The sequence below is a fragment of the Artemia franciscana genome, chromosome 4 (genome assembly GCF_032884065.1).
Source record: "Artemia franciscana chromosome 4, ASM3288406v1, whole genome shotgun sequence".
Classification (NCBI taxonomy): Eukaryota; Metazoa; Arthropoda; class Branchiopoda; order Anostraca; family Artemiidae; genus Artemia; species Artemia franciscana.
In genome coordinates, this window is record NC_088866.1 from 39454747 (window position 1) to 39474908 (window position 20162).

The 20162-nt window shown below is 35.9% G+C and overlaps 2 protein-coding genes across 5 annotated transcripts in view; both read right to left on the reverse strand.

Annotated features, from left to right (window-relative positions):
* Positions 1-5882, reverse strand: part of LOC136026410 (polypeptide N-acetylgalactosaminyltransferase 1-like) — a gene marked incomplete in the record, with an annotated part of 99516 nt that extends 93634 nt beyond the window's left edge. Inside the window, 1 exon segment of the mRNA XM_065702975.1 lies at positions 5748-5882.
* Positions 5883-10093: 4211 nt separating this feature from the next.
* The window catches only part of LOC136026413 (quinone oxidoreductase-like protein 1), a 75238-nt gene continuing 65169 nt past the window's right edge, over positions 10094-20162 (reverse strand). For all 4 annotated transcript variants that reach the window (XM_065702980.1, XM_065702981.1, XM_065702983.1 and 1 more), the window contains exons 8-9: positions 19393-19544; positions 10094-11194 (exon numbers count right to left, since the gene is read on the reverse strand). In XM_065702980.1, the coding sequence (XP_065559052.1) occupies positions 11098-11194; positions 19393-19544 (249 nt within the window). In that variant the 3' untranslated portion in view covers positions 10094-11097. The remainder of the gene's footprint in view (positions 11195-19392; positions 19545-20162) is intronic.

The following is a 20162-nucleotide window of genomic DNA, read 5'->3' on the forward strand; positions in this document are numbered from 1 at the left end:
TCATCCATACAATCACATAGGTCAAACAGCATAGCCATACACAATCAACCATAAAGAATAATCCATGGACAGGCAGTCGTATCGTCAGTAAGTATAAGTCGTCATTTACCAAACATTAAAAAAATTTGTAAAATTGATAAGATTTTCTTCTCCGTTTCACATCCTTATTAGAGTATCAAACAAAATAAGAAAAATAATCGCAGAGTAAATTACATCTCTGGAAAACAATTTGAGCTCCTGTTCATTGAAGATCAAAATCTGATCATCTGCATTAGAAAAAAAATTCAATGCAGACCTCTTTGATGCAAAGGAAATTGACGTGCAACGACAATTAAGCCCACTCCTTCTCCAACACATCTGTTCTGAGATTTACTTGATCAGCTTTCTTGTGTGGAGAATTTCTCTAAAAAACATATCTGTGTCTTGGTAGATATTAATTGTAATATGTTAAATGTTGGATCATTTGGTTTTTTGCACTCAGAATTGCAGTAGAGAAATGGTATCAAATGAGCCTCTTAAACTTTAGAAGTTCTCTCATTGCTAAAAAAAATTAGAGTTTATCCTTTGCTCTTTTCTAAGTGATGATGTTAGAAACTTGGCCTAGAGAAAAAAAGTCAACTTTTGAACTAAGACTTAATTTTTTTTACGGCAGTCGATAGCTCTTAATGAGCTGATAAAAGTGCATATCATCCACTTTTTGGTAGAAAAATTCCTTCACGACATATACCAGTTTGAAAGTATATGCCAGTTGAAAGGGGTTGACAACTTCAGTAGTAAGGTACACACTGAAACCAAAAATAGGCCAATACAGAAATGGTATCACATGCACCTCTTAAACTTTAAAATTCTCTCACTGATAAAAAAATTAGAGTTTATCATTTCCTCCTTTCTAAGTGATGACATTAGAAACATGGCCTATTGCAAAAAGTTCAAATTTGAACTAAGACTGATACATCTTTTTTTATGGCAGTTGATGGCTCTTGATGAGCTGATCAAAGTATGAGCCATCCATTTTTTGGTGGAAAAATTATTTCATGAGATATACCAGTTTGAAAGTTTAAGAGGGTTGACAACTTCAGTAGTAAGGCACATGCTGAAACCACAAATAGGGTGATACCAATTGTGAGACAGCTAGGGAAGTTTTAAGCAACAATCAGCGAGCTCATAATCATTTTTGACAACGAGGGTCTGCAACTCTTGCTTGTTGGTGTACCTATTATTTGTTTCTGGTGTATTTGATGGTAAGACCAATTTGGTTCTAGTGGTAAGACATGTAGGGGGCTTGTAAGTAACAATTGGCTGTTAGGCTACAATGATCTTCAGCAACGAGGGGTGTGCAACTTCTGCAAGTTGGTGTATCTAGTATTTATTTTAAGATCCTTAAAGATTAATAACTTCAGCATTTAATCAAAGTGAGGAAACAAAACCAAAGTGTTGCTCTTGCAACAATTTGCTCAGAAAAGCCAAACAAATGTCGCCACAACAGCTCACATTGCACATGTAATGCAGATCTAGTTGATGTTAATGTCTATTTGTTTTAAGCTTGAATTACTTACTATATTTACCTATGTCTCATGTTTAAATTTGGCTTTTTGCTTTAGACTAAAAACCTCTTTTTTCGGAAAATATTTATTTCAACTTATCATGCACAAGACAACATAGTCCAGTAAGAGACAGTTACCATTATGACAATATCACTTTTTGATGTATGCCAATTTGATAACTTGCAACAAAAAGTGTCTTTTGATTGAACTGTGCATAGATTATGATCTTAAAGGATCTTAAAAAAAAAACAAAAAAAAACATTTAGGTAATCAAAGACAAAACTGTTTATCCCCAGACCCTCCTCCAGATACAAAATTTCAAGTTTACTGTCCCGACCTCCTCCTTTCTTTTCCCAACAGTACCTGATATCTTGATTCATCTCCTGACCTGTTCCAAATATTTTGCAAATGCATTATTTCAATGATGTGGATACATAATACATATAGTTTCTTCACTCCCTAAGTCCTCTAAGTCCAAGTTCTAGATTGATTTGACCACCCCCCTGGACTAATTCTTCCTTCACTCCCTAAACATCTCTGATAAATGCCCCAAGCCATTCTAAAAAAAAACTAAAGATAGTTTAAAAATCTAATGCATATAGAATCTTTTGATTTACTCAGGAACACATGTTGTTTCCTGAGTGTACCCTAGGAAAACTTTGGGAATCTTGGTCAAGAAATACTCCCAGAGTTTCATAAGAGTATAGTTCAAAAACAAAGTGCAAGAAGCATGTGCATTCAAGTTTCCAAATTGTTATGTCTTGAGAATGGTTTAAGGGATCCATTTGAAGCTTTCAGCAAGTGCTGGAGGGCATGTGGTGAAGCAGACCTTAAATTTTGACTTAAAAAGGGGGAGAGTTAGATCAAAAGACACTGCATATATCCAGGTAATATCCACATTTACAGGATAAGATATCCATAATGTGTTGGCAATGGTTTGGCAGATGAAGGTGAAAATTTTGTGCAGTGCTGGAGAGATGAAGGGGGAACGGTGGGATTTTTATCCACCAACATGTTTTTGCACTAAGAGCTCCTATGGGACTTATAATTTATGTATGCTTAAGTAGCAAAGAAAATCAAAAGACACACAGGATTTTGAGAAACAATCTTTTAAGAATTATGTTATATTTTTAACTGCTGGAGAGAGGAGGGGGCAAGGGACTTCAAATCATATAGTGGAGGGAGGGGAAGGGGTGAACAATTTTTTACTCTTATCCACCAAAATGTTTTTGCACCAAATGCTCCTATGGGACTTGTAATCTATGTACAGTTAAGTAGCAAAGAATATCAAAAGACACAAGATTTTGATAAAAATATTTTAAGGATTGTGGTGTTGTTTTAACTTGACTATTTTTCAAGGTAACCAAAAAGTTTCTTTTTCAAATAATATAAAAAGGTAATAAACTTTCCTAAATACCTTATTGGATATCTTGAAAAATTTCAAATAGAAAAAAGTAGCGAAATCCATAAGTCAGAAGTTTCAGGGTTTTAAAACTGCAAATGAACCTTCAGTTTTAACATAGCAGAGGCAAACAGAGTTAACTGGGGCAATAGGATTTCAAATTTTGTTGTTGTTTTTTTCGGGGTTTGGGGGATGTTAAAAATAACTATCTCTGATGCACAAAAGTTTTTTTTTTTGCCTCAGCTCTTTCATTTAACATCTATTCACAGCTAAATAGCAAGGTAAATCCAAAGGTGAATTGCAAGATAAAAATGTTGCCAGATAATCAGACTGGTATGTCTGCAATATCTAGGGAATAGCTTTGAATATCAGGTTGATACTTTCAATGAGTTTTAAGGAGAGGGAGCAGCTAAACATCAGACTAGGACCTGGAGGAGAGGTAAATCAAAAGAGCTTAGATTTGCCTCTGCCCTCATGCACAAGTCAAGATTTCAGGTCCTCTTGACCCACCATCACCTAATGAAAAATTCAACTCAAAGTCTCAGTCCATTTTAATCCTGGGTAAATGTAATGTCTTTCTACTTACATCTCAATTTCACTATGAAAAGATTCTAGTTATACATGAGGTTAAAACACAACAACTTTTAGACAGATTTCATATCAATTATGCTTTGCTCTTTTTGTGCTCCCAAGTCCTGTTCACTCTCACAACATCCTAAAACTTCCAACTTGATCTCCAGACCATTCCAGTGATAGAGCAGTCAAGCCCTGGAAATTTCAACTTTATCTTCCAAGCCATCCCCACAATAGCATGCATACACTATTTTGATAACCCAGCAAAATACTGACTGGAGACAATACATATTTAGCCCCTCTTCAAGTCTCCCCTCAATTTCTTCTCTTGCAAAATTGGAAAATTTCAATTTTACCCCCTGAATTGTTTCTAAAACATTCTAGATACTCTTTCTAAATGGCCTAGATACTGTTATTAAATGGCCTGCATACATATAGTATTTCACTATATACCTTTACCCTCTCTCTAGGTCCAAGTCCAATATGAATCTACAGGCTAAAGTATGTCCTGAGAAGGTATTTTGAAGCAGCTATCTCTACTCCTTCTCCCTCTAGAGGGCCCTGACCTTTGATGACCTTTAAAAATATGTGTGCTATAAAAGCAAAACCTTGCAGAATAGATCTTCTGCTTAATTGAAGTACAACAAAATTGTTTTCAGCTTCATAACTTTGCTCAATTCCATTTTATAAGGTAAAGTGCTTAAGTGCATTTTATAAGGTTTTAAAGATATGCAAATACATTTCCAAAATTTTGAAAAAAAGAAAAAACATTGATATGGCTCAAAATTCTACTCAAATAACAGGAATTGCATTTTCAGAACTAAAGGCAGAGAAAAAGCAACTAGTAAATGAAGATTAAGGTAAAATGTTGTTTCGTCAAAATTTCAATAGGTGGTAATTTCAATAGAAAGAGTGGAGGTGGGTACTTTAAAATACCTTCCTGGGATATACTTTAGCCTGTAGATTCATCCCTGAAAGTTTCATTTTCCTAACCTAAACCCTTTCTGAGACAGGAAGAAGTAAATTAAGTAGAATTTTACTGTTTACCCCTTCAAAATGAAACTATATAAGTCTCAAAACTACTTAAAAATTTAAAATACTTGTATTATTCATAAAAGTACTGCACTTTACTTTAACCTACACCCCCATGGTCAAATATATAGCCCAAATTAGATATTTTCTATGCATTTTCTACACATGACTCTTATCTTCTAATTAATTGCATAGCAAACAAGCAAGATAAACATGATCAGGCAATGAGAAAATTTATGGGGAACATATAACTGGAAGGACTGGTAGTGAACTGTTAAAAACAGTAATAAAACAATAAAAATGACCATATGCATTGGCCCTCTTTTGTTCCTATACTTTTCAGTTTAGAAAGATTATTGTCATTGAAAGATTTTCAATGACTATTACTTGGAAAAAAAAAACTTAAATTGACTTCTTGCTATCTCAGAAACAGTTTAGGTTAGGAAAATAAAACTTTCAGAGATGAATCTACAGATTAAAGTATGTTTTGGGAATGTATTTTGAAGCAACTACCTCCACTCCTTCTCCCTCTAGAGGGCCCTGACCTTTGATGACCTTTAAAAATGTGTGCTATAAAAGTGAAATCTTGCAAAATAGATCTTCTGCTCAATTGAATTACAACAAAATTGTTTTCAGCTTCATGACTTTGCTCAATTCCATTTTATAAGGTTTTAAAGATATGCAAATACATTTCCTAAATTTTGAAAAAAAACATGACATGGCTCAAAATTCTACTCAAATAACAGGAATTGTATTTTCAGAACTAAAGGCAGAGGCAACTAGTAACTGAAGATTAATGTAAAATGTTGTTTTGTCAAAATTTCAATAGGTATAGACCTGTCATGTAGGCAAATTTTAGGGCCCTCTAGAGGGAGAAGGAGTGGAGGTGGGTAATTTATAATAACTTCCCAGGACATACTTTAGCCTACAGACCCATCCCTGAAAGTTTCATTTTCCTAACCTAAGCCCTTTCCGAGATAGCATGAAGTCAATAGACTAGAATTTTACCGAATTATTTGGCTTAGACCTAGCAGCCAATCGTAGTTGATAATAATCAAGCCAATAACAAGCCTAGTTGATTTCTTTCAGCAATAGTAGGGCAAACCAACAAAACTTTACCCTGACAGTTAAACAATGCTCAATGTGGACAATACCCTGACAAACAATGTGGAATTTCATTAGTGATAAATCCTTACTTAGCCTACTCAAGTTTCTTATTTCATATTTATGCGCCTATTACCAGGACAAGGTTGCCAGACTCAACAGAAGTCATTTACAGGGCATGGTAACGTTGCGGGAATCGGTACATTATATGTATTTCAGGATTTTCGTTTTTACTTAAAAAAAAGAGATTTTATAGTTACTGCCAACGTTTGGAGAAAGTGAAAATGAAGGCCCGAAAAGAGTTTTTTTTACAAAAAATATTGAAGGAGAAGGATAAATGTGTATACTTCTGTCTTTGACTTGCCTGCTGACCAATGACGCCGTGTACACGCCCCCCCCACGGATATGATCACTCTCGTCGCTTAGGAACTACCATAAATTATCCGGTGACCATCAAAATATTATACTGATTCTTGCCGTAGTTACTTTTGGATGGCCCGAAATGAATAAAGTTAATGAAAGTAATTCTTTATTTTCCTTTTGGCCAACAACGAACAAACCTTAGTCGCAAAAAATATTTTCTTCCTCTTTCCTTCTTTATTTTTTTTTTGAAATTTCTTTCTAATCTTTATTAGTTGTGAGTAGCTTTCTTGGCATATTTTTTAAGGGTGGATAGCCGCTTGTACGGCACGTGTACTGCTTGGAGTGCATAAAGTCCGATACTGTTTCGATCAGCAGTCTATTTCTTAATTCCGTTTTCAGGTTATTGAGGAAAACAATCTTGCAGTCACACTGCTATTAAAACAATGCTCTTTTTTTCACATTTTTTTTTAGGTTTCAGGCACCCATAAAATTCGAATCGTTTAAACATTCGTCTGCTACTATCACTTTGTTTATTAAAATCTCTTTTCCTTTTAGAAAACATGTACCACTTATTTCCGACCACGTCAAGCATTTTGTCACTTTTCCCTCAGTGCTGTCTATTAAATTTAAAAATTGTTGAAGTACAGGCGTAAGGATGTCCATATCTCCACATAAGATCTAATCCGGGCATAAACATTTAATAGTTTCCTATGTAGACTCGTTGTGGTATATCTACTTGCTCCTGTGTGAGCACAACTTTAGAAAGAGATTAAGAAAACTAGCTTGAATAGGGTTAACCAAACAACCACTCATTGGCCTTGTGTTTTGCAGGCTTCTGATTTCTCAATGTGCATTTGGTTTCAATCTTATACAATGGATTGCAAGCAAAAGAGCTGGGGTAAATGAAGTTTTCAATGTATAGTGTCAACGATCAGTTTATTCTTGCTCAATAAAATACTGTTGAAGCGACAGGTAAATCTGCCACTAACTCTCCGAAAGCCTTTTGGTCCAAATTCCACCTGACTGAAATTACTTGTTAAGTATTTTAGCCTTGTCTGGAGGGTCACTTATAAAGGCAGAATTTATAAAGCATATTCTTATGCTTCGTGATCTCAAGCTGAGTCATGTTCTCTATGGTTTGGGAAGAACTGAAGGAGAGGATTCTATTCCTGCAGGATTTGTGCAATATATACGTCAAGATAAAGACGTCACGTAATTGCGGTCTGCTGCAACTTATGGTTTTAAGCCTGAAAAAAATCCTAATATCCGTTCTGTTCATTTCCTCCCCCTCTATATAAAAATTTTGATATAGTCATTTTGGTCAGCGTAGTCGAAACACATAATAACTATGTCTTCGAGGATGACTTACTCCCACACTGTCCCCAGGGCAGGGGCTGCAAGTTACAAACGTTGACCAGTGTTTACATACAGTAATGGCTATTGAGAAGTGTAAAGACGTTTTCAGGAGGATTCTTTTGGTTGGGGGGGGGGAAGGGTGAGGGGAAGGGGCTACGTGGGAGGATCTTTCCTTGGAAGAATATGTCATGGGGAAGAGAAATTCAATAAAGGGGGCTTCATTCTTAAAGAATTGGGACAAAATTTAAGCTTTAGTGTAAAGAGCGAGGTATTAACGAGGGGACACACCCCCTCATATACATAATAAAAATATACAAATATAGAAGTTTAACTTTAGCAATTTATGCTAAAGTTTTTTACTGTTTGATGTAGTAGAATTGAGAGAAAGAGTCAAACTTTAGCGTAAAGAGCGGGGCGTCGAGAAGGGAACAGCCCCTTTCATGCACGGAGTAATTTCTGTTCGTTTTAAGTTTTCATGTCGCCCCTTACTTTCAGTTGAAAAAAAACAAGGGAACAGCCCCTTTCATGCACGGAGTAATTTCTGTTCGTTTTAAGTTTTCATGTCGCCCCTTACTTTCAGTTGAAAAAAAACTAGTTTTTTTTTTAAAATTTAATAGCATATAATGCCCATCGCGAAATGCCAATGTTTCAAGATTCTACAGCCGACGAAAATAATATTTTTACCCATTTTCACAAATTGGTTAAAACTTCCTTCTCTTTTTTCATAGTTTTCTATTCTTTGATCAGCAAAGATTGATTAAGGTCTGTTTCTTGTCAAACATGCAGTATAGTAAAAAGCCTACATCTGTAAATTGCATCAGAAGGGTAGGATATTTATATCATTGGATTCATTAATTGTAGCTCAGTTCATTCACTACGCCAACATTGTAATAATGCTTGAATTTTTCTCTTAATTATAAGATAAGCTTGCTTAAAAAAAGAAACATTTTCCTATTTTTTTGAGACAATTTTCAACGCATTTTTCAATATAACAGAAACGAACTATAAGCGAACTTCAAAAATATAATTTGGTTGAAGGACAAAGCTGGAACTCAGCTATCAAGTGAAAGAAAAATTGGCACTTATGTTGAAATACTAAAACCGTAGAACTGTAGGAAAATAAGATACCAAAAACGAGCTCATGAAACATAGACCTCACAAGCCCTTTTACAATGATAATTAACAAACTAAAAAAACAAGACTATTTAAACGTTTGGTCAAACTACCAAAGACGCTTTAGTGTCCCTAAAATACTAAAATCAGGTACCTCCATGAATTCCTGCCGTCACTTCAGAGACACATGGCAATCAGAATTCTCTAGGAAATACAGTGATTGACCAGCTTTAAGCAAATTCAAATTAGTTGAATCAGAACATTGACTAAATTTAGCTCTAAACGCCAACTAAGCTTTTATTGTGAATGAGTTCGGGTTCAACTGATGCTAACAATTAGTGTTACCTGAACTTTGATGTTAGTATAACAGCGGTGTCGATAGATTTTAATCAAACATTTTGTGGTAATGAACTGTTAGTAAGGAGCGACATGGCTCAATAGTAACCAAAACTCAAAGTGAGAACTTTGATATCAATTGACATATCAAAAGAATTGGCCTATTATGCTGATTCCAAATATGTAACACTCACTAAATTTAGTGCTCCCGATCAAGAACTACAGGACTGAGAAAATTTTCCATATTTTTGAAAAAAAGGGGGATGTTCTAAAATTCAAGCAATCATCTTAATGAAAAGCACACCATTAGGTTCAGTGTATCCGGGAACCCTATCGTTGAAGTTACACGCGGCCAGATAAAAAAAGTTCTTTATTTTATATCAGAGGAAAGATCACGGATGCGTGTTTAATTTATTTCTTCTCAGAGGTGATTGTATTGAACCATTAGCCCTAGCATATCAGGAAAGGGCTCATTGAAACAGAAATTAAAAGTTCTAGTGCCCTTTTTAAGTGACAAAAAAGATTGGATCGCAGCAAGCCCCCCCCCCTTTTTCCTAAAAGTCACCTGATCAAAATGTTAAGATAGCCATTTTGTTCAGCATAGTTTAAAGATCCAATAAGTATGTCTTTGGACATAACATGACCCCCACAGCCCCCGGGGAAAGGTCTTTAAGATAAATAATTGGCCCATTATTTACGCATAGTATTTGTTAATCGGAAGTATGCATTCATTTTTCGTGTGTGAGGGGGGAGGGTGATATTATTTTTCTGGGGAATTTTCCGCGAAGAGAATTTTTTCACGGGGAGGGAAGTCTGGGGAGTGAACTTTTCAGAAGATAATTTGCAGTGAGGGAATTTGCCAGCATTCCTATACAAAATTCTTTTTGTTGTCTTACATTCTCCTTTCCGAGTCATTTTTGCGCGTGGAGATGTTAAAGGTATTTGTCCCGGGTGAATTTTCCCGGGATTGAATTGTCTAGAAGATCTTTCCGTGGGGAGGGAGATTTTCCCACGGTGGTGGATCTGATTGTCTTTGAAACGTGATCTTAGGTAGCAGAAACATTCTCTTTCATGAAATTCATTTGGCCGTTTACTGCATAAAATCTTTGGAAGACTAATGTGGAGCCTTAAAAAGTGCGTTTTTAATCCTACGCAAAAGAAATTTCCTGACACTTTTTTTCCAGACTGGTATTAGAGGCAAATACCACCTGTCACTTCTGCGGTGGCATAATCAACACCAATGATATGACTATAAAAATTTTTAACTAAGTTCTTTCTAAAAGACATTTAATAAAATTCGGCATCTACAAGTACAAAAAGACGATTAAAAAAATCAGTGACACTTTCTTTACCAGAAGACAGGCGTATTAAAATCAAAATCCTCAAGACCGGGTCCTATTAGCCTCTAAATGGCCCATTAATTCTTGTTATTTCCTTAAAACAGAAAATCCGAGACTATAGTTTTCCTTTCACATCGAAATGTCACAAAATTCCCTTTCTTTATGTCCTTTAAATTTTCAGTAAACATTTAGTTTATTCAGATGTTAAAGAAATCAGTCATCTATGTGCCTACTTTAAAATCTGTGTTGGAGAACATACATGAAAATCATGCCTCTTGACTATCTCATTACATTTGAATAAAACACATATTCAAGGCTGAAAAAATAAAACAAAAACAGAGATATACAAAATAAAGATATACAAATAAGAAAAAACACAAGACAAAAAAAAATAAAAAATATTATAACATTAAAAAAAAAAAAATACATTTTCAAGAATCAACCCCCCAACCACAAAAAAAAGCATCACTTGGACCCGTTTTATCTGAAATGTTTGCAGGATTTTCCCTCAGCTAAGTCATCCTCTTTATGTCCAGGCGAAAATCTAGCTCAGAAAGAAAGTAGTAACCATCAACGCAGGGCAAGTTAAGATGAACTTAGCTGGTACATTTTTTTCTAAGTATTTGCATATTGAAATTTTTAAAAAGAAGACGAGAACAACAGAATTGAAGACGGAAACATTTTTAATGCAGAAAAATACTTAGATTTATGGCTACTACCAAAGCAAACAAGTGAACTATGATGCAAGAATTAGACTAAAAAAAATCAAATGAAGGTAAAAAGCAGCATCAAAGCTTAAAGCTTTTCACTTTAATTCAAGTCTCAATGGTTGTAAAGAGTAAAATAATAAAATAAAACTGGCAGAATTCTATAATTACCAGTGAACCAAGTAGAACTAAATGAATATAGATGTTGCACCAGAGTCACTGAAATTTTATATATTTACAACCACTTTGCCAACTTTTAGAGAATTCAGACCTTTCAGGGCTTCTGGAACAGCGTCCAAGCTCACCGTGTGATGGATGTTCGGCCTATAAGAAGAATAAAATAATTTAAAGACAAGAATTTTGATTTAAATTGACATATTTTATTCATCTTTCTGTCCACTGCTGTTTCGTCTGCTTCTCAATAAGAATAGAACAGTTGCAAAAGAACTCAAGTGTTTATAGAACTTAACAAATAAAAATATAGTGAAAATGGGTACACTGATTTGTCGGGTTGTCCACTTCATTGTTTAAAATATTATACCCATTTTCACTATATTTTCATTTGATGTATTCTGTAAATGGAAAGGCAAAGTGGATTTAAGAAATTATTGACTTTGAGTTTCAACTTCATTTTTTTTTAAATCCCAAAAAGGCTGGTGAAAATTTCCTAGGAATCCCTATTTTAAATAGCTATATCCCCACGGGTTCCCTCATTTTTCCATTTTTTCAAAATCACTAGCAAAGCTGCTTTACGCCCACTTTTAACAACAATTATTCAAGACGATTCATCTGGAGCTGAAGATTAGTTATTTGTACGAAAATATGTTTTTTGAAGATTAAAACAATGCTTTTTAAGCACCGACTAGTTATGTTCGGTCTTGATTGACAGATTCTAGTGCCTGATTCCAGAATCTGGAACCGTATAAATACAAATAAACCGCCAACAGATCTTTCAAAGTATAACTAAAAATTTGAATTTAAAAAATGGAAGTTGCTTAAGATGCACATGTGGAATGGACAAGAATCAGAAGCTAAAACAATACTAAGCCATTGTTCACATTCGTATGTAAGGTGCAGTAAGACGAGTAAGAGGTATATACTTCAGTTTTATATTACGTTATGCACAACTAGTTAGAATACTTGATTAGTTTAGTTAAAATTTAGAGTGGCAACTCTGGCTGATACACATGTTTACATTTATCTGTGATAAGTAATCGATATTTACAACAGATGAGCTCCAAGCTCGGTGATCTTGATTAACAATAATCAGTGATCTGAACTGTATATAAATTTCACCCTAGAAGCTTCTTTTCGTTTTTTTTTTTCTGCCTTTTGTTTCACAAGGAATATGGCTGAAATTAATATTTTCTTGCGCGGTGTTGCCAGAGCGTGAGCTCCACAGCAGCTATTCGCCCGAATCCGAGTAGTAGTCAAAAATCAGAATAAGGTTAAAGATAATGAGAAAAAGAAAGCAAGTGTCCACAAAAAAAAAAAAAAAAAAAAAAAAAAAAAAAAAAAAAAAAAAAAAAAAAAAAAAAAAAAAAAATGGAGAGAGCCCCTGTGCGGGCTGCGACATGAAATTAAAACCTGATACTAAGCAATGTTGTATGACGGATGTGAAAAGTGGCTATGCATTTCATGTATTGAAATGACAGAATCCAGGTTCCTGGTATTGCCCCCTTTGTTTAGCCGACCCCGCGAGAAAAAGTGCTACCGCTTAGGATGTAAATACGACTGTAAAAGAGCAAATTCATTGCCTAAATACTGGACTGCTCACAAAGATGACTACAATGGTTGATTCAGTCGCTAAAAGAGTTGCAGGAATTGAAACGGAACTGTTAAAAAAGTGCAACAAAGCTGTCATGGAAACACAAGTCAAATAACTCGTTGGAGAAGAACTAAAATTGTTGAAGGAAACCCTAATAAACAAATTCCGTGCCGAGATCACAGCCATTACTGAGATCCAAAAATTGGAAGTCCGCGAAGAAGTGAGAGACGAAATAAGAAGAGACCGTGACAGACAGCGCCGAAGGCTAAATATCGTAGCTCATGGAATTCCCGAACTAGAGCGGGGTACAAGCCAGGAGCAGGAACAGGCTGACATAAAGTTCATCAGCGAGCACCTAAAAGCTCTTACAAACTTCCAGAATTTCATCTCACAAATGTAAAGTGCTTGATGCCTAAAAATAACCAGATCGTTGCTGGAAAACAGCCGCAAAGATTAGCACCAGTGATATTTACCGTCCCCAACATGAAGATGAAAAAGAAATCACTAAAATGTCCTTTGTGAAAAAGCAGACGATTCAGTACCGAAGTGATATCAGCAAGGAGGAGAGAAGCGAGCGAAAATTGTGAAAGAATTAAAGGACCGGCAGCAGAATGGTGAAAAAGACCTTGTTATCCGTAAGGGTTGCATTGTCCCACAAACTAGCAGTGATTGGGGCTCGGAACTTTCCCTTCCCCGCTAGTGTAAATAGTGGGACAATGCAACCTTTGCGAAAAAAGCAGACAATTCAGTACCAAAGTGATATAAGCAAGGAGGAGAGAAGCAAGCGAAACTTGTGAAAGAATTAAAGGACCGGCTGCAGAATGGTGAAAAAGACCTTGTTATCCGAAAGGGTTGCATTGTTCCAAAAACCAGCAGTGAGTGGGGTTGGGAACTTTCCCTTCCCCACTAGTGTAAATAGATCTGATTGTTCAAAATATTTATACTTTAGTGACAATAGATGCACAGATTCAGAAAGGGATACGGTATCCACGAGTTATGAAGCTGCCCAAACAGCTAGTGAAATAAGCGATAGTATTCCAAGTGATCTAGCACAAAACATTGAATGTAAGCACTCTAAGTTTCTCAAAGTGATGAGCACAAACTTAGACTCCTTGCCAAATAAACTAACGGAGTTACGGATCTTAGCAGCAAAAAATGATTATGATGTGGTTTGTGTAGCTGAAATTACGCCAAAGAATACAAATAACCCCTTGGACGATGCCCACATTGGAATTGCTGGATATTTCCTATTTACAAATTTACAAGATGACCCGAGAAGAGGTAAGTAAACACTAGGAAAAACTGATTTTAATAAGGATTGAATGGTTTGTAGGAGTTAACAACCTCTACCCCCCTGAACAAACAGGATTCAGAAAAGGGCACTGCTGACTGGACAATGTTGCTTGCCTTGAAAATGATGTATCCAACTCATTTAACCAAAGGCATTCAACCATCGCCATACTTTTTTATTGGGCTGATGCCTATGGTAATGTCATTCACCAAAAATTGCTGGATGTATTAATGAATCTTGACTTTCCTATTGACATTGTTAACCTGATCGATGATTTTCTGAATAATAGAACATTTGTTGTCCAAATTGGTAATTGTAGGAACCACAATCACCCTATTAAAGAAGGCTTACCCCAGGGAGCTATCCTTAGTCCTATACTGTTTAATCTATATATATCTGAGTTTCAATTAAAACATGCATCATTTGGGCTCTATGCAGATGACCTAGTAATCTGAAAATCAGGCAGAAACGTCACTGATTTAGTCAAAGATCTTCAACAAGATATCCACATAATCTCTTGCTTCTCAGAAGAATTGGGTTTGTCTATCACCACTTCCAAAACCAAAGCAATCCTATTTACCAGACAGAGACATTCAACCATACCAAATATAGTCGTGAATAACTCTACTATAAACTATGAATCTTCAGTGAAGTTATTGGGAATTGTTTTTGAGTCCAAACTAAGATGGCATGATCACATCAAATCACTCAAGAAGAATATAATCCAGAAACTGACCCTACTTAAACGACTCGCTAATTCGAAATAGGGTTCATCACCTAAAACAATGATAGATTTTTATAAAGTTTATATAAGGGCAAAAATGGAATATGGTATTCAATTTTTTGCTAATAGCTCGCCACAGATTTTTAACATGTTGGAGTCATTGCAAAATTCTGCAATCCGTATTGCTATGGGATTTCATAAGCATACTCCAATAATTAAAATGAGAAACCTGTCGGGGATCACCTCTTTGGAAGAAAGAGCTTTGCTTCAGAGAAGAAGATATTTCACCAGAATACAAGCATATGGTAATCAAAATTATGTATACCAGAAAGTCTTTCATAACACACCCTCTATGATTTCGGTATCATCTACCTGGAATCTTTTTGTAAAGGAGTTTCCAGAGTGGTCTTCTCAGTGGATGGATACTTTTCCGTTTGTGGATTCCCCACCATGGGAGATGGCCCATATTGAGTGTCACATGAGTATGCTAAAAAAAAAAAAAAATCCTGCTATTCAGCGAAGGAAGTCGAGATAATTTTTACAAATTATGTGAATACACATTTTCCCAATTATATGCATGTTTACACTGATGGTTCTGTTAAAGACTCTAAAGCTGGGGCAGCTGCCTGTATCCCTGATCTAAACCTGAATATTTTTGCCCCCCTTCCAATTAATTCATCAGTACTTTCGGCTGAATTATTTGCAATTCGACTTGCATTAGATGCTTTAAGTGAGCTTGGGACCTCTTCAAGAAATGTCTTGTTCCTGTCAGATTTCCTTTCATCAATTCATCTTCTCAACAAGAAAATTATCAAGCTGATGATTATGACCTGAAAAATATACGCCAAAAGACTGGATATCTGTTCTCGATGGGATGTGATATTTCATTCATTCACATTCCTAGTCATAAGGAAATCAAATATAATGAAATGCCAGATAATTTGGCAAATAAGGCTGCTGAGATCCCTCCGGCAAGAAATTTGAGAACAAAGAATTACAGAGATGTTGTTAGAGCTAAAACAAATATTACTTACCAGCGATTTTTGTACCCTCCTTTCAAGTCTAAGGATTATAATATGATCTACTATAAGTTAAAAACTGGAACAATTTTACTTAACGCTGACTTTTTTAAATGGGGAATCCACCATACCCCACTATGTAGAAAATGCTGTCAGACGGTGGAAAACGCTCAACATGTGCTATTTGATTGCATCCCAGGAGATAATGATTCCAGGAGACTGAGGAATTACTGCCATCAATTAAAGATCCCCTTATATTTTGATGCTCTCTTCAATTGCTCCCTATCACATGAATTAGAAGCTATTATTTATAGGTTGATGATATCAATCCTGAAAAGACGCCATTATTACTAGCAACACGTTGCTTGTTGTCAACCGGCAGATTTTTTTCTAGGAATATTGCCAGAAGCTTTCAATAATCAGTGGAGGTTTTCCTGTATTGTCTAAGAAGTGAATGAACATCATACTGATCCACAGACCTCATAAACACAAGAAGAAGAAGAAGAGGAATGACACTCCTCTAATTAAGGCAACCTTATCGGAAGCAGAATCTCTCAGAAAAAAGTTTTTCATTGGGTTGAATATTTAGCTATAGAGATTGTGCTACCCCAAGAAAGTCTAGTTTTAGCCACTTTTTACCGGAGACCAAGTTGCCCAAACCTATTAGAGTCTGAGCTGGCAATTTGTGAAGACCTGCAGCTGCTACAAGATACAAAGCCAAAGAACCTTTTAATAATAGGCGATTTTAACCTTCCTTAAGTTACCTGGGTTGATGGCTTAGGTGACACCCCAAGTATCGTGAAGGTCATGCATTGAACTCTGATTTCCTCACTAACCAAACAGAGATACGCAATATCAATTCGTTCAGAAAATCACCAACAAGGTTCAGAGATGGACAAATGCCCTCGCTACTTGACTGGGTAGCCACAGACGACCCAGATCAAGTACTAAGTATCGATCATTTACCACCGAATGGTGCAAGGGATCATGTCTGTCTCTTAACAACTCTCCAACTATCGTCAACCTCTTTCGACCATATTTGCAGAAAATATATCGATTATGGGAAAATCTGAAAGGAACTAAGGAGAATGCAAAATGGCGACTGGGAAGCATTGTTTGAGCACAATGCAAGCAGTGACAGCTGGTATGTCTTCAAGGAAATAATGCTAAAGCACGAGGAGACATGTACCATTGTACCATATATCCAGAGAATGAACACAAAGAACAGATACTGGGCAAAATACAGGCGAACCAATTCTCGAGAACAATACGATAAATTCAAAACAGCAAGGAATAGACTGAGAAAGATTAAACGAAATTCTATAAAAAAAACATGATGATATCATTGCAACAGAAACTAAAACTAATCCAAGGAAGTTCTGAAACTATGGATCATCAGCAAAGCTGAGAAGACATTCCATTCCCTACCTAACTACGCCATCTGGCAAAATCATCGATCACGCAGAGATAGCAGAAACCTTAAACGAACAATATTCCTCAGTATACACTATGGAAAACTCTAGAAACATCCCAGATATCCGAGAATATCCTTTCAATGTAACAATGCTAATTCATTTTTGAGTCAGATGTCCAAAAAAACGACTGAAAAAGCTTGACGCATCGAAGTCGAAAGGACCCAACGGTATACACCCCAGACTACTCAAAGAGACTGCTGAGCTCATATCCTTACCTTTAGCAAAAATCTTCAAGAAATCAAATCACTAAAAGAAAAAGCTATCCCCTCTAACTGGAAAAAAGCTAGTTATACCACTGCACAAGAAAGGCTCAAAAGACAAAGCTGAAAATTATAGGCCAATAAGTCTAACATCAGTAACTTCGAAGATTCTCCAGGGAATCATAAGCGATGCTATCTCCAAGCACTTGAAATACAATTACATCATGTCTCCAAATCAGCATGGTTTCTGAAATGGCCATTCCATGGACACAAACTTAATACAGTCATACGATGAAGTCATCGAACTACTGGAAAAAGGTACACCCGTGGACGTGATTTTCTTGAATCAAGCAAAAGCACTCGACTAAGTCGCACACCTAAGGTTGAAAAGAAAGCTTCAACCTTGTCGCATCCACTCGGACATCATTGAATGGGTTATAGACTTCCTGGGAAAAACATTTACAAACAGTTACTGTTACTAATGATAAAGGAGCACGTGTGCTATCATCACTTATACCTGTTTTTAACGGAGTTCCCCAAGGAACCGGGCTTGGGTCTTCACTTTTCAACATATATATCAATGATGCTCCTGAAATTCTCCAAAACCTTCTCACACTCTATCCAGATGATTCTAAGCTCATTGGGGCAGTATCATCTTCGACGGAGGCTGCCTCAATCTAAGCCGATTTTGACAAGCTGGATGACTGGACTAGACAATGGCTGCTTGAATTTAATTCAAGCAAATGTAAAGTTTTACATTTTGGTAATAAAAATTAAAAACATATTCACACCATGCAAAACCAAATAACTGGTAAAAAAAAAACCCCTAGCTGCAGTTACACAGGAAAGAGACTTGGGTGTCGTAGTTGAACGCAAGGTAAAGTTTCGAAGTCATTGTAGCTTAGGTAAGATTGTAGCTTACCGCGAAAAGCACTTTAGGGACAATTAAACGAACATTCACGACTGGATCTCCAAGAACAATCACCAAGCTCTACAATAGTCTTGCCAGACCAAGGCTAGAAACTAGCATGTCAATTGCATCTCCTTTTTACAAAGTGGACAAGGATAAGACAGAGAAAGTACAGAGGAGAGTAAAAAAGATAGTAGACGGTTGCCAACACCTTCCTTACCCAATGAGACAGCAAACTCTGAACTTATGCAGCATGACTCACCTAAGAAAAAGAGGAGACATGATTAAAACTTACAAACTGATTCACAACAATCCAATTCATGGTCTTTTCTTCATCAATTCATCACAGTGAACAAGGGGTCATTCTAAGAAGCTCATAAAGTTCAACGCTCAGAGGAGGGAACACCATCACCTCCTAACCAATCGGGTTGTAGACCTGTGGAACTCCCTGAGCGATCATACTGTATCCAGTAAGACCGTCGAAGAATTCGAAGTCTTACTTGACAAGGAGTGAAGCAATAAGGAGTGGAGGCTGGAATGGGACACCTTAGAGTCCCAGACCAGGGCACAAACCCAAGTCAATCAAGCCAACTTAATATTCAAAACGATTCCGAATCGATCCACATGCCAATTTTTGAAGAAATGCTGAGCAATGCTACAGGGTGGTAAATCTTTCAATTGCTCCAAGTTGCAATTTAAGGTAAGGTAGTTAGACAATGCAAATTTATTGTCTCTGAATCCAGTTATAATGAGTAAAATAAAGACAAATCTATTTTTTGTCAGTATCAGACTTTAGTCTGGAATCTAACGATTCCTTGACTCGACTAGATTGGGAGGAATAAATAAATCTTATCTGCTCACTATTCGTGCTAAAAAATTAAACCTCATTGTCCTAGAGGCATTTATATGCAACATAGGTTCTACAGAAATTACGCCTGAAATATACAATCAAAATAAACGGTAAATTTACAATAAAAAATTCCGAAAATAAATTCAGGCCTTCGTTTTCTACTACGTTATTATATTTTCTAGGAAAAAAGATCAATCAAGATATTCTTCTGGTCAGGATTAGGCTATGCCAAAAAAAAATCGATTCCCATCAGAACTTTTGCTTCAATGAAATAAGTAGATATACCTTAAGTTTCTATCAGCCAATTTGTCCATAATATCCATTAATATATGTTGGTATCTGCTTGCTTGTGTGGGGCAGAGAACCCAGGATTGCTCATTCAAAAACCCAATACTGGCGCATTTCAAATACAAAAGACGAGAACATGTTGCATCCAACTATTGAAGAGAAAAATTCATCATCATTAAAAAAGTTGGAGTCAAATGATCATCAAGCCACAACGTTTTTTTTTGTAATTTAAGCATCAAATTAAATTCAAACCATGATTGTCCATATTGTCCAAAAGTTTACTTGTTAAAAATGAAAAACGAAAAGGAAAAAAAGGGCCCAGAAACAACAAAGGCGACAATACTTTAAATTGAAGACTGGGGTAAGAATTTTGTAAAAAAATCAAAAACTATATTAAATTTGAAAATGTCCAAGATTTGAAAAAGGAAAAGCAAAATATAAACACAATGCTCTGCTTTTCCAGATTGGGTTTAGAAAAAGCTTTGTAACACATGTGTTATAGACCATACTCAAATGCTTTAAAATACTCGTATTTTTTAATTTACAATGTTTTCTACACCCCAGACGTTCAGAAAGGATTTTAAATCTGGATGTTGGGGGAGTCTCTTCATAAGCAACCTTACCCAAAAGCTTTTCTGAGCAACTTTACCCAAAACTTTCGTGGAGTTGCCTTTGATGGCGGACACTGCCTGAAAATTTCGTGGCAAAATTCGAGTCTTTTTTTTAAAGCTAAATCACTAAAATATCTTTTAAAAAGAATGAGGCAC